Source organism: Hippopotamus amphibius, chromosome 14, assembly GCF_030028045.1.
Source record: "Hippopotamus amphibius kiboko isolate mHipAmp2 chromosome 14, mHipAmp2.hap2, whole genome shotgun sequence".
Lineage (NCBI taxonomy): Eukaryota > Metazoa > Chordata > Mammalia > Artiodactyla > Hippopotamidae > Hippopotamus > Hippopotamus amphibius.
The window spans coordinates 59,937,953-59,953,299 of NC_080199.1; the positions used below are offsets into that span (position 1 = coordinate 59,937,953).

Consider the following 15,347-nt stretch of genomic DNA (forward strand, 5'->3'; position numbering starts at 1 on the left):
GCCCCCTCCCCACCTCCAATTCCCACCCAAGGTCAAGACTCAGATTGCTGTTTTCGTGCTGCTGAAGCTGTGCTGGGAAAGCTCTGGCAGACACTGGAGGCCTGAAATCATGGCCATTCGTGAGCTTTGCTTCCGTGGAACAAATGTTGGAAAATAGAACTCTCCCCAGACACTCCTAGATTTGGAAGATGGGCCTCTTAAGCTGACGTGTGGCCAAAAGAATATGAGATTCAGGGTCTGGGGATTTGGTGGGAGTCCAGACTCAAGCTCTTACTGGCAGGAAGACTCTTACAAGCCCAAACCTCTTCAGGCTAACTGTCCTGAGGCCAGAAAAACAGCTCAGATTGGATTCCGTGATATCACACGTCTGAAAAATGCTTTGTAAATGATGACGTACTCTACGTTCACTGTTAGGAGGTAGCACCTCAAAGCGTTCCTGGATAAATCAGTGAGGAAAAACACAGAAAAATGCACAAAGGATGGGAACACACCAGAAGAGGGGAAACAACCAGTACAGATGTGAAAAACACTGTCTCAGTAACAACGACATGCATGTAAAATGAGTGAAATCCTTGGCTTTGCCTCAGACTGTCACACACTTAGAAGATCCAGAGCCAGTGGGGTGTAGAGGGGTGGGCACTCACTCTTAGGGCTGACAGGAGGGCTACCTTTTAGGACATTTCCATGATATAGCTCAATTCTTAAACATGAGGCAGCAATCTTAATTCTGCAGCATTAGACAGAATGCTAACTTGCACTGGTGGAGATAGAGAAGCATGCTCATTACAGCACATTTATAATAGATGGGGGGTCAGGACAATCTAAATGCCCACTAAGAAGCAACCAGTTAAACAAGCATGGCGCACTCAACAGTGAGATGCCTGAGGGATTTCCCTGGTGGCGCAGTGGTTAAGAATCCACCTGCCAATGCAGGGGACACGGGTTCGAGCCCTGGTCCAGGAAGATCCCACATGCCGCAGAGCAACGAAGCCCGTGCACCACAACTACTGAGCCTGAGCTCTACAGCCCTTGAGCCACAACTACTGAGCCCATGTGCCACAACTGCTGAAGCCCACACACTTAGAGTCCGTGCTCTGCAACCAGAGAAAGCTCGCCTGCAGCAATGAAGACCCAAGGCAGCCTAAATAAATAAATAAACAAACAAACCTTAAAAAAAAAAAAAAAGACCCTTAGAATCAGGTGAACATTGTTTAAAAAAAAAAAAAAAAGGCTGAGATGCCCAAGAACTATGAAATACAGGGAAGAGAACGGGCAGTGGACGTCCAGTTACATGTTTGTACAATGTGGTCTTTTGTTTTTAAAAATAACCATATACAGTCCAAAAAAAAACCCCCACCAAAAGCCATCAATGAATGCTTCTAGAGGGTGGGGGAAAGAAAGGATTTTTGCTCCTTGTGCTTTTTAATTTGCTAAAATGAACATTCATTGCTTTTGGAAATACTGCTAATAAAATATATCGACAAAAATAGGTATAGAAATTAATGCGATCAATGCCTGGGTACCCACCACCCAGTTTAAGAAAGAAAATGGCAATTCAGTTCAGCCTCCTATGGGCTCCTCCCTCACCCCTAGGGTCTAAGATGAGCTGAGGCGGACATTTATCATTCAGAAGGAAGCTTCTCTAAGGCATATATTTTCTCCGTAAGGCATGTCCCAGCCTTCCTGTGCTTAGGAACACTGTCCAGCACTTCAGCACTATGCCTGGGGGACATTTTAAACAACTGAATCACCACCCAGAAGTGCAAAAATGTAAAAACACACGGCACTAAATAAACTGCGAACAGGACTTGTTTTCCAGTATGAGAGCTGAAACGGGAAGGCAGAGCTGCCTTGCTCAACCTCAGCTGGGAGCGTGTGCCTTGGGCAACTCATGTTTCAGGCCGCTTACATTTTTCGGTGCTTTGCACATACTTGTGAATGCCTGTGAAGACACCGTGAGTACTAATTTTGGAGTCACAAGTAAATTTTAGGGAGTAGGCAAAATTGCAAATATGGAATTCGTGAATGACGAGGGTCAATGGTAAGTACACATATACATACACTACTATCAAACTCCAAGTTCACATATGACATCTCTCTAGGGCTGACAAATTATTGTTAAGAACTTATTAATGATTATGTCTGAGCTCTCATATTTGAAACTTTGAAATGTCTATTGTACTGTGTCTGTTTCCCACCTTGGATTAAGATCTCTGATATGAAGAATAATGAGTATTATTTTGCATATGATAGGGTCTCAATACATTTTATATTAAATGGACAAAAAGGCCTGCGCTCTACTTTTCTGATCAAACTTAGCAAGATGCGAAGAGAGAGGAGGACGGAAGGCGCCAATACAGTTTCCTGAGAGAATTCATCTTTCCCTACCATCTAAAATCCTAACCTTTCACTATCCAGTCACTCATTCACCACATTTCATTGAATACATGCTAAGCATTCTGCTCTCAATCCACAATGAATTATGTCCATCTCTTTGGGTTTCCTCGGTCCTGTAATTAAAACAGAACAAAAGAAAGCCCCCTAGGCCAGTGGTTCTAGACCAGGAGTGATTTTCCCCCTAAAGGACATTTGGAAATGTCTAGAGACAGTTTTGGTTGTCGCAACTGGGGAGCTGCTAGAGGCGTCTAGTGTTGTTGCCAAACTTCCTACAACTCACAGGGTACTCTCCCCACTCCCCCCAACACACAACAAAGTCAACATCACTGAGGCTGAGAAACTCTGCTCTGAACTGTAGCTGTTCTCATCTCAGAAAAGTCATTGTCACAGACAAAAAATAAGCGGTAACAATTCTAGAACAGCACTGTACAATAGAACTTTCTGTGAGGACAGAAATGTTCTTGATCCGTGCTGTCTGATACAGTCGCCACTGGTCAGGGGTGGCTACTGAGCCCTTGAAATGTAGCTAGTGAGCCTGAGGAACTGGATTTTTAATGTTAATTAGTTTTAATTTTCAGCAGCCACAGGGGCTAGTGGCTACCAAACTGGACAGTGCGGTTCTAGAATAAAGCTGACTAAAGAGAAATAATGACGAAGGACTTCTTTGCAATAGCCTTGGGCCCCTTGCATGTGGTGACCCCCCGCCCCAACACACACACACATATTCCTTTGGGGACAATCACTTCCTTATGAAACCTTTCCCTCGCAGCCCCCAAGCCCAGATTAAGTTTCCTGGCTGTAGAACTCTTGACTTTCTCTTTCATTGCAGGCATCACCCTGTTATTTACTTGGCTGATGACTTCCTGTCTGCAAGCTCCATGAGGGAAGGGCCATGCTGTTATACATGGTGTAGGCATATGTCTCCACACTTGAATAAACTCTGGGAAGAGCTTTAAAAGTTGGTGGAATCATAGTCATGCATTCATAGTTTCTCACTCATGCATTCAATATTACTGAGGCACAGTGGTTAACCCAAGAGACATGGAGCCCGCTAGACTAGCTGGGAAGGTAGACTCATTCAAAGAAAATTAGGTACCACTGTGATGCATGCCAGGTGTTATCATTCAACACAGTAGAAGGAAGTTCAGATAGATTTCTGCTTCCTATTTTTATTTTTTGAGCTGGAGATACTCAAAGTCTTTTTGCTTCCAAGACTGCCTATCAAAGGCGCAGAGAACCCTTTCCCATAAAGGTCCTCTTCCCAGATGTCCTCAGGTCAGACCTATAGATGCCTTCACAGCACAACAAGTGATTCCCAGTCTCAAGTGAGCAACTTGCCTTTCTGACTGGGTGAAATCTGATTTTCTAGGCCCTGGCGCCACTCCCTCAAACCCTCTCAGAGGAGTCTGGCTAGCTCCTGGGTAAGCCATTCAATCATTCAACAAATATCCTTCTGAGTCCCAGCTGTGTGCCAGGCACGCTTGTAGGAGCAGGAGACAAAACAATGGATAAGAGACCACATATCTGTCCTCATGGAACTTAGAATCTTCTGAGGGAGACAGACAATAGGAAGAAAAATCAGTAAAACAGGAAAGAGTATTTTAGGGAGATAAGGGCTTGAATAAAAAATAAAAAGGAAGGGGAATATAAAGTGTGTTTGTGTATGTGTGTCTATGGCCAGGAGGGTGGTGAGATGGATGGTTTCAATGGGGCAGCCAGGGAGGCCCTGTGAATGAAGATGGGAAGGAGGGAAGGGAACCAGCCAGGGGGGTGTTGCGGGGAGGGCATTCCAGGGAGAGAGAAGCACAGATGCAAATCCCGGAGTCAGGAGTGAGCCTGCCACCTGCCAGGACCAGCAGGGAGGCTGTGTGGCGGCAGCTCAGAGCCCAGGAGAGCGTGAGGAGATAAGAGTCAGAGAGGTAACAGGCAGTCGCAGAGCCTTGCAGCTCACGGTGGCCTCTTCACAAAGGAGAGGGCCGCGTTATAAAGTGCCTACGACAACTTCTCATCAAAGGCATCTCTCACAAAAACGATGCACCGCCCAACTTTGGCTGTATAGAGGGATAAATAGGAAATACCAGAACTGGTTATTTAGGGGGCTTCATTCAATGCTTATGAATCCAATCATTGTTGAACAAAAGATTTGTTGCTGTGTAATTATTGTCTTGCATGCATTTGAGAGAAATAAATATACCCATACATATGTTTTCAGAAAAAAAAATCATCACATAATAAGCAGGCAACCCAATATCCATACGTACTAGGTTCTATCGGAGTTCCACAGCCAGCACAGAAAAAATTTTGGGCTGCTATCATGAGATCCCTCCTGAGGGCAGAAAAGGATAAGAGTTACATTTCAGAAAAGGCCAAGAGAGTATTTTTCACTGATTGGAAGACAAATTGACATCAGATACTTTTCTTGGCATGGCAGCTTAATTTTATCATTTTTCATTTGGGAAAGAAATAGAATTATTCAACAGGGTTTTCTAGTTGAAATCTCTGGGTCTTTTAAAAGCCCCTGCTACCACCAAAGCAGAAGTCAGTACCACAAGTAACTATTCTACCAAGGGGTCTTTAGAGACTTCTCACTGGGCATACACAGAATTCTCTCTCCAGAGAGAACTAGAGGCACGTAATACATGGGAGAAATTTCAGGGGAATAAGACACCAAGAGATGATGCACGTGGGAAGTTTACAGATGGATCCAGAGACATTAAGATGAATAAGAGGCAATATAAGACAACACTACCAAACATTTCTGATGAAAGATAGTCTATTGAAGTATTTGCTATTGAACTGTCAGTGTCACAGTTCCACATACGATGTGGAACTATGGAGAAAGTTGTAAAATTTTAATACCATTTAGGGTCAGCAGAAATGGCCGAAGTAAAAATATGTGGAACTCTACTCATGTGCCTTTGAGAGGACCCAGGGAAATCCCAGGGGAAAGATATCCCACGCCAAGGGAAGTGACCCCTCACAAGGCTTGGAGACGGGGCTCTTCTGGCCAAGCACCCCAGAGAACTTCCCAGCGTTCCCTCCAAAGAAAAAACTAAATAGTCTATAAGGCACCTCCACGGGGCACAGGCAATGACCCTCGCCAGTCCCTTCATATCTCTGCAGTTTGCACACTGTATTAAATGCCAACCAAGAGGAATGAAAAAAATTGTATCTGGTTAAAATATCCCTTTGTCTAACAATGTCATCTACTCTCAGAATAAATTAAACTACTACTTTAAATTATTATTTATAATTATATACAATATATTTATTTCCTTTTTTTCGTACCATCTTAGTTTTTTTGTCTTTTAGGATTTTGTTACTTCTTAGAGGACAAGGTATTTTTATTTGCATTCTGTTACATTTCTCAACTATAGGAGCTCTCCTCAAGGTTAAATTTTCTTTTAAAAAAAAAACTGATTCATTGATTTTTTTAACTTCACATTGCACTGGAAAATAGAGTGGTCTAATCTTAAAATTATTGTGTGTAATTTTTAAGGTTCAATATTAGCCACTTAATATGAATCCATTTACTTTTCAATTGTTATGTAATGTTCATAATTAAGGACACATAAATTGTGAACATCTCAAAACTTACAGAACCCCAAAGCCCATGATAAATGGGGTGCCAAGAAAGTTAACTCAGAAAAATATGCCCAACTTTACTTTTCCTAAAATAAATTTTTCTTGGTCCCTTTGTATGTTATTTTTTGTCTTTACCTATTTTCACGAGTCAGGTGGGACCTATCACAACTTGTTTTAACCAGATTGGAGGGCCAAGCAGCAACCCAGGCTTACTTGAGTGGTGGATGCATATTGAATATGATTTGAAACCTAGGGGGCGCCCAGTCTCCAGTCTCTCTGATCCTTGACTTCAATTTAATTTCCTGTACTACATCCGTGCTGGATTCAAAGTCTTTCTGGACACACTCTTCATTTACAACCTGCATAAATAACCCAGAAGAGGATTTAGGAGCAACTTAAACAAGCACATTTCAGGAACTGAAACAAAAAGAACATTCAAATGTGTTGCCAACATTAAAAGTTACCTTGAAAAATGAAAACTGCTTTCCACTGAAGGAAAGGACCTGGCCAGAGCCCTCCCTGTCTCTAAAACGCTCTGCAGGAGAATTGCTTAAGACACCACCCAGCTGAGATCACTTTGCTTGGTATTTTTAGTTCTTTTGTTTCCAGACTTCAAATTACTGTAAGTAGGTCAGTGTGACCTGGAATGCTTTCCTGCACAGCAGAAGCCTTGGCTGCTTAGTCAACAGTTGACAGATGCTGCCGATCAGAATCCGCTGTTGTAGTCGGACTTTTCCCGGAACAGCTCTCTGCAGACACTGCCCGGCTTCTACAGGTGCAGACTCCCACCCCACCCCACCCACCTCAGCCATTAAACGGTCCTCTTAGCATCAAAAAATCCACATTCCTCAGATGAGCATCTATGTCCTCCATAGTTTGGCCACTTTTGAGCCTTATCTCCCAGGAAGATGAAGATGAACTCTCCCCAAAACACACTCAGCTGCACGCAAACACACGTTTTCCAACCACACCAAATCACTCAGCTCAACAAACACACCATGGGGACTTCCCTGGTGGTCCAGTGATTAAGACTGAGCTTCCAGGGCACGGGGTGCCGGTTCAATCCCTGGTCGGGGAAGTAAGATCTCACATGCCTTGCAGCCAAAAAAAAAAAAAAAGAAAGAAAGAAAGAGAAAGGAAGCACACCTCGCACCACTCTGTTGCTTTTGCCCCAGATGCTCCTTTGCCAAGATTGCCCTTTCACGTGCCCCTACCTGCGACGGTTCTGCCTGGCCTGACACTTAGCTCGAGTTCTGAGATCTCCAGTCAGGCTTTCCAGGTTCTCCTGATGAAAAGGAACACGGCCTCCCCTGCACTTCCAGGGTGCTTTTCTCCTACCCCCACTGTAGCCTCTGCCACAGGGTCGTCTGCCCCCAGTGGGCTGCCTGCTTGGAGGGCAGTGAGCTCTACAAGGCAACCAGCCTGGACTTTCAGATGAGGCAGCCTGAGGCTCAACTCCCATTCTACCACAGACCAGCCCCACCGAGGGTCTGGAACTAACACTTTAAAATTAAAATAACAATAGCATCGACCTAATAGGAGATTTGTGAGGATTAAAACACACAGGCCCTGGTGCATCACAAGTACCCAATAAACATCAGATTTATCAACATCCAGCAACAAAGAAACACAGAAACATCTGATGTGAACAGTAGGCAAAATGAGAATTTAGAAACTTTCAATTCAAGGTCAACTTCTGTCGATACTTACTATGGAGCTAGCTGCATTCAGGGAGGCCGCCAACTGAGAATTAACTTCTGACAGCGTCCAGCACTTCTTGAATACGCGGTATAACTCTTTGGCTATTAGCTCAGCAGAATTAAAGTTTGGCTCATAAACGACACTGAAATGGACGAGGTGCAAAAATGGAAAACAATAATTTTACAAGTGTGTTAAGGGTCTTGTGCTTCCGCTTTTCAGCTATCCTTCCCTCTCTGAAAACCAGAGGAGGCATCATACAACAGACCCTGCATCAACCGCCCACCGTCGGTTATCTTACGCAACTCAATTCCTCCACGCTCAACAGAGCAGCTTGTACTTATTGAGGGTACCAAGGTGGGGAGGGGTGGTGAAAAGAGCACCAGATTTCAAGTCAGGAGACCTGAGTTCGAGTCCTACCTCTGCTACTTAACTGCATGGTGTCCTGAGGCACATCTCCTCCGAACCTCAGTTTCTGCATCCACAAAATGGGGTTTAAAAAACCCTGCCCATCCCACCCATGAGGCTTAAATGAGAATGTGTACAAAAGTCTGGTAAACACTCTAAAAACACTGGAGGAACTTTAGTGGTGATTGTTTCATTTCTAAGCAGTAATCTCTGTTATTGGAACTGGCTGAGTTTGGCCCAGGCTGTCAGAGGCCTGGGGTCCACAGTGCCTCAGAGGTGATGGCCCGGGGGTCTGTGTGCAGATGATACCTCTTAGAGGAGCCGGAGGAACACCCACACGTCTCTGTGGCATTGCTGAAATCTCCCAGTTCTGTGGGAACATCAAAGAAAGGGTCATGAGGCCTTTTAATCTATTTCATTTAATTGTAGTCAAGTTTATAAGAACACAAAAATAGCTTCCTGCATCTCAGAAAGGACCAATAATTCAGCATCTCCAAACTTCACGTTCTTTTGCGTTTCTATTATGAGACTATAGCTAATGACCAAAGATGGGATTTCAAAATATGCCCGTCTGAAATTTCACCAAAATATAATTGCGGGGCCAAACAGACATCAGACCATACTGAGTATCTGCTTTTGCATTCAGATCTATAAATGAGATGAGAGATTAATAGCAAGACATCTTATTTTTTATATCAGGGACACAATCTGATGTCGGGAGGAGTTTCTCTGAATGCCATTATGATGCTGTAATGTGTGTGAGGAGTGTCAGTATGTGTGGTGGGGAGGGTACCTAGTCACAGCTCACGAGTTTCCAGATCTTACCTACGATAACAAAGTCATCCAAGTCACATTTGCAGTCCTCTTTCATCCCATCACAGTAAGCAGGTGTTTCAACCACTGGGCTGACCTGTAACACAGCACAACCTAGAGGAAGAAAGGAAGGAGGTTTCAGCGACAAGAAGGGAAAGGACTGCCCAACCTGCACCACCCAGCTAAATCAAAATTGGGGAATGAAAGGGCTAAGAGTTGACTTTAAAAGAATTTTAAAATTCAGCTGCAAGAATTAAAAAGTGAGGGCAGCTATTTTTCTATATTCACATGATTAAGTGAAACAGACTGCTGAGTCTATTGGGGTCTGTAGGAGTATTCTGCCTACTTTTATGTAAGTTTGAAAATTTCCATAATACAAGTTTAACAAAATGAAAGAGGGGGAAAAACAGCCTTTTTTTTTTAATTATTTTATTCACAGTGAGGCAAAGAGTATAGGTGCATAAACATTGTACTGGGTTAAATATATCCCCGCAAAAGTCATGTCTACCCCGAACCTGTGAACGTGACCTCATTTGGAAATAGGGTCATTGCACAGTAATCAAGTTAGGCTGAAGTCATACTGGATCAGGGTGAGCCCTAGCTCCAACATGACTGGTGTCATAAAAAGAGGGGGATTTGGACACAGGAGCAGATATTCAGAGAAAGAACATCCTGCAAAGATGGAGGCAGAGATTGGAGAGATGAGCCTACACACCAACGAACATCAAGGATCAGCAGGAACTGCCAGAAGCCAGGGGAGGGGTGTGGACCAGCTTTTCCCTCAGAGCCTCCAGAAGGAACCAAGCCTTCCAACAACTTCATGGCTGACCTCTGGCCTCCACGACTGCGAGAGGATACATTTCTGTTGTCTTACGCCACCCAGTTTGTCGTATTTTGCTACAGGAGCCCCAGGAAAATAATACAAATATGTTCATGCTTTTCTATCCCTAATACCAGTTTGGGGAATTATCCTAAGAATGTCATTAAACAGAGGGGAAAACAGTGAAAGAGGAAGGTTTTGATTGCAAAGGAGCTATTTGTAGTCCATTTAAAGTTTTAAAATATTGAAAGCTACCTAAATGCCGAATAATTGGGAAACGATTTTGCAAATCATGCTGTTACCTCGAGAAATACCCTCACTGAAAAATATGGGGACTTCCCTGGTGGTCCAGTGGTAAAGAATCCACCTTGCAATGCAGGAGACGCGGGTTCAATCCCTGGTCAGGGAACTAAGATCCCACATGCCGAGGGGCAACTAAACCCTTGTGGCCCAACTACTGAGCTCACACGCCCTGGAGCCCACATGCCACATCTAAAGATAGAAAACCCTCATGCCACAACTAGAGAGAAGCTGGAGCACCACAACGAAACAGCCTGCATGCCTCAACAAAGATCCCACGTACTGCAACTAAGACCTGATGCAGCCAAACCCCCCCCACAAAAAAAAGTAAATAAATAAGAAAAAGAAAAATGTGATCACTGAAAAACCATTCTAGCCGGGGCACAATCAACTTCTCAGCTTTGGTTTCCTCATGGGTGACATGGGGGCAATTTTACCCGCCTTTGTGTTTCTGACACTCTTTGGATCATGATTGGCGGTAACAAACAATTTACAATGCGATCTAGTACAGGCACAAAATATACTTAACGGATAAAGTTCCAGGAAGCACGGTTCACCCTACGTGAGGTGCATATTGATATCGTCTACTTTTGTTTTTTTTTTTAATGCTACCTTGATCAACCTGCAATTTGCTAAACGCTGCCCTACCCCATACAGTAACGTCTATGACCATAAATGTCACAAGAGTGGAACTTGACAAAAGATAAATATTTTTATCTGGGTGTTAGAAATATTTTAAAATTTCATTTAACATATTCATATTTTTTTCAAATTTCAGGGGACCTCCCTAGTGGTCCAGTGATAAAGAATCCATCCTGCAATGCAGAGGACTTGGGTTTGATCCCCGATAGGGGAACTAAGATGCCACATGCCGCAGGGCAACTAAGCCTGCACACCACAACTACTGAGCCTGTGCACCTCAACTAGAGAGCCTGTGTGCCACAAACTGCAGAGGTACCCTGCAGCCTGCGCACCCACAATTGGAGAAGAGAAAAACCCACATGCCACAACTAGAGAGAAGCCCACGCACCACAACAAAAGATCCCACATGCTACAACTAAGACCCAATGCAGGCAAAAAAAAAAAAAAAAAATCAGCTAAGCATGAGCTTCCAGTCAACCATTCAACAAATACTTATAAAATATTTTAGGCCAGGCACTATACTGAATGCAAATATAAATAAGACACATTCTCATCCGTCAAAGAGTTTAAGACCTCATGAGGGGGCTGAGACACCCACATACTTAACCACAAGAAAACACAAGGTGTGTGCTATGGGCCTTCAGAAGTTCAGAGCCAGGGGAGCCATGCTCATAGATCATCATAGAGCATCCTGGAGCAAAGCTTATAATTCACCCCGTGAATGGTTCCCCTGCCCTATAATGCAAATCAGGGAGCATGTCACAGAGCTGGTGGTGGGAGATTGCTTTTGAAGAATGGGAAGCAGGAAGGAACTAGCGTGCTGTTCCTGGGAAACTGGCAACACAGGTGAGCCCAGGGAAGCAAAAGGAGGGAGGCAGGGGCTTATGAGAAATGTCTGCCAGTGAGTGAAACAGGCTAGTAAAACTGGAGCCCATGGTACAGCACAGGGAAGCAAATGGCAGGAGAGGCCTGTTGGAGAGGCAGGGAGCAGGTGGACCCGACAAGGCTGAAATCCCAGTGTAAAATGTGGAACAAACTTGGCAGGCCATTTAAGAGGATTAGAAGTTGTGTTCTAGAACAGATGCGTGTAGGATCAACGAGAGGAAAGAGGTAGAGAGTAAAGAGAGAAAATCAAAGGCAGCAAATATACATGGAAGATCTAGATGTTGTTACAGATTGACTCGCCAGAAAGCTGGTGGATGGTCCAGGTAAAAGGTGGGACTGGGGTGCAGGTGGTAGGATGTTGTATTACTGTGAAGTCAGGACTGATTTATTCCCTAACTAGAAACAGGATGGAGCACGGGCACAAGGAAGAAGAAAGAGTCAAAGGTAGAGCACAGCATACAGGAATATGAATCCCTTCTTTTCCACTCCTGTGCCTTTTCTCCCCACAGGTGGCCTCAAGGGAAACAATGGTCCACATGACATTCCCTGGCTCCCCTGGCCACCGCTGGCTGACCGGTTGTCAACACCCAGTCAAAGCAGGCCCAACCATGTGCTCTTTCCTGGGAACATGGACTTGAGGTCCTTCAGGACTACGTTGAGTTGTGAGACCCTGGCTGAGCCATCAGGAGGACAGCAGAACTGAAACCAGATGCTAGGGAGTGGGAGAAGTCAGGCTGCAGGAAAAGGAGAATGAAACAACTGCATGAAGAGAAGTGATAAGAAGCTACAAAGCCCTAGAAAAGACAGATGCCAGAGCTGCCTTGCTACTGGTCAGTTCTGTATTGGCCACCACTGGGTTCAATGAGGATGTTTCACATCCTTTTTAAAAAATCCCTTTAAATTTGGGTGAGGTAGAACGTTCAACTTCTATTGATTGTGCACTCATTTTGTGCCAGGCATTGTGCTACATGTGGTACCACATGGAGTCAGTGCTTCCCTCACCACTGAAACTTTCTGATTAAGATGCTAAGTAAAGGCAGTCCCAAGGAAAAGTAAGCTTTAGTTTTTACCCCTTTTTTTTTCTGGTAAGGAGGGATGTTGTAAGGGAGTGATAGGTGACTGGTTTAGACATGTTAAGTTAGTTACCTGCTCACCAGGTAAACTTGTTCAACAGGTTCCAGCCATGTGAAGCAAGCACTTAAAAGAGAGGTGCAGGACTGGAAACAAACTGGGGAGATGTCAAGGGAGAAGAAATAATAGAAAAGCATGGCAGTGGATAAAATCTCCCAGGAAGCCAATATAGAGAAAGAATCTAGGATTGAAGCAGGACTCACATTTAGGAAATAGGGAGAAAATGGCAAGTCCTAACTTCAGTTTTCAGCTTAGATCCCCTCTGGTCCAGGAAGGCTCCCTGGATCCCAGAATACAGAGAGATGCTCCGACCCCATGACCCACTGCACCGGGCCCTCGTTTCTATCAGCCCAGGGACCCCGCATCCCTCCCTCAGTCTCTGCTCCAGTGAGACAGCTCCCTGGTGGAAGCAGCACATCTTGTCGCCTGTGGATTCCCAGCACCCAGCGCCTCACGGTCTCCTCATTCATTGGAAGGAAGGAAGCCTGAGGAAGAAGAGGGATGCTGGGTGACAAGACAGAGGAAAGGGGGCAACACTGCACCTGCCAAGAGGAAAAGCAGGACGGAGCCCAAGGAAAAAGCACATCGATTTCACAGCTGATTGGAGCACAATGACCAACTCCAAGCCCAGTGGCAGAAATGGTGGGGATCGTACAGGTTACTCCAGAAGCTTTAGACAAAGGGTTTGACGGAGGAGATGCACATGGAGAACACAGCAGAAAGCGTCCTCATGTTTGCCCCACTCGCCTTCATAGCCACTGTCCGACGACGTGGAAGACCCAGACTCCTGCTTTGTGTGGGAATAAAAGGTCACTTCCGAGTCCATCTGCTCGTTTCCGGGCGACCCACTGGCCTCTCCCGTACTCCAGGTCTCTGCGTGCTGTTGACTCAGAATATTACACTTCATATTCTCCATGACTGATATAATCATATCTGCAAAGTAAAAGTGGGCATTTTCCTGCAGAAGAAAAGACGATCCGTTAAAATTCTCACAAGCATAATCAACTTTTTTTTTCCCACTGAGGGTGTATTAGACTGAAAAATCAAGACGTTGTATTTAAGTGGAGTTAATGCGTAGACGTATAAATGTTTATTTAACTGAGTTATCATAGGTCATTACATCTAGCATAGCCCATATCTTCCAGAGACAGAAGATTTAGCCCAATGCAACCAAAAGATGACCCACGTGGAATTTCTTACGATATATAAAACCCTAGACTGGTGGTGCCTCCGTGGGAGACGTCACTCATCCATCATGGAGAACTTCCCAGCTGAGTGCAGACACTACCCATCAAATGCTGAAATGGAACGTATCTGCGTGCCTCATCGAGTGACGTTTCCAAATTGAAATCAGAACAGCACACTCTAAAGGATTAAAACTCTCGGTGGTTTTAAAAAGAAAAAAGAAGCTATGTTCACCTTTTCTACATCCACAGGGAGCACGAATGCCTCTGGTGAGAAGGCATTTGAAGAAACGGTTCTTCCGCCGACTTGAATAGCACCTGTCAATACAGCAAGTTATTAAAAATGGAGAAGAAATTCAAAGATTATCTGAGAGATCAATTCTAGGGAGTGGCTTTTAAATGTTGTTTTAAACATCGGCAGAATTCGAGAATAAATTAGGATGACACAAGAAGAAAGACCCTTCTGATGAGGGAAGGCCTTGCAGATGGCAGAGGGGTCATCATTTCTGCAAGAAGCGACCGGAGTCACTTGGGAGGAATCCTCAGAGAAGGCAGGGGAGAGCCACGGGAATGGAGGAGACCCGCGAGGACAGAGGGCGGAAAGAGAAGAGGGTCATGGAATCTACCTACAGGCGATGGAGGGTGAGAAGGCACAGTCTAGAAGTAGGGCCGTAAGAAGTATGGGATCATTCCTCCAAAGTACTGCAATTGACCTAAAACTTCCTGTTTACAGAAACAAAACCTATCTGCAAAAGGTCAGCACTGCTTCTCTAAAATGTTCTTCCTCCCATCAAAAACAAGAAGCTGTAAAGGATGTATTCGGCTGACTCATCCATTCCGCATCCTTATTAAGCCATTTCATTACTGGCAATGAATGCCACCAAGACAAAAATGAGGTCTGTCATGTGATATCTTACTGCAGCATGTGAGGAAAAACATTTCTGTGAGAGCCGTAAGTGGTGGTGTCCCAACCTGTTGAATCAGAACAAAATGCTACAGATGTCTTAACGGCTTAAAGCTCTTGGAGGTGGCAAACAGAATCCTTCCAACCCCTCTGCCTCATCTTCAAGAACTCTGCTGTTCTCTGCTCCACTCTACCATGGAAAACTTTGCACCTCTTAGCTTCAGAAGCCATCTGGGGTGGGCAAACTTGTTCCGAAAAGGACTAGGCAGTAAATATTGTAGGATCTGAGGGCCACGTGGCATCTGTTGTAATTACTACTCAGTTCTGCTGCTGTCCTGAGAAAGCGGCTATAGACAAAACAAACACAGCTGTATTTGTGAAAGGAGTCTGGTGGGGTTTGGCTACACGTCATAGCTTTGAGACCCTGAGGACAGAAGAAAAGGCAGAGAAGAATCAGACAGTGGATTCCAGTTCCAGCCCTCCGTGCACCAGCTATGCCTCGGCAGTAAAATTTCCTCACCCCCGGAACTGGGATATTTATCTTATCTACTGAAGGCGATCAGGAATGTGAAAGCACTTT

The 15,347-nt window shown here is 44.6% G+C and overlaps 1 protein-coding gene across 4 annotated transcripts in view; it reads right to left on the minus strand.

Annotated features, from left to right (window-relative positions):
* RUBCNL (rubicon like autophagy enhancer) overlaps window positions 1-15,347 on the minus strand; it is a 40,528-nt gene that overhangs the window by 7,130 nt on the left and 18,051 nt on the right. For 3 of the 4 annotated variants that reach the window (XM_057707822.1, XM_057707824.1, XM_057707823.1), the window contains exons 3-9: window positions 14,099-14,181; window positions 13,427-13,637; window positions 8,914-9,015; window positions 8,398-8,458; window positions 7,693-7,825; window positions 6,196-6,341; window positions 4,659-4,723 (exon numbers count right to left, since the gene is read on the minus strand). In XM_057707822.1, the coding sequence (XP_057563805.1) occupies window positions 4,659-4,723; window positions 6,196-6,341; window positions 7,693-7,825; window positions 8,398-8,458; window positions 8,914-9,015; window positions 13,427-13,637; window positions 14,099-14,181 (801 nt within the window). Of the gene's footprint in view, window positions 1-4,658; window positions 4,724-6,195; window positions 6,342-7,692; window positions 7,826-8,397; window positions 8,459-8,913; window positions 9,016-13,426; window positions 13,638-14,098; window positions 14,182-14,493; window positions 14,571-15,347 lie in introns of those variants that run through there. The other variant, XM_057707826.1, reaches the window with a different exon arrangement.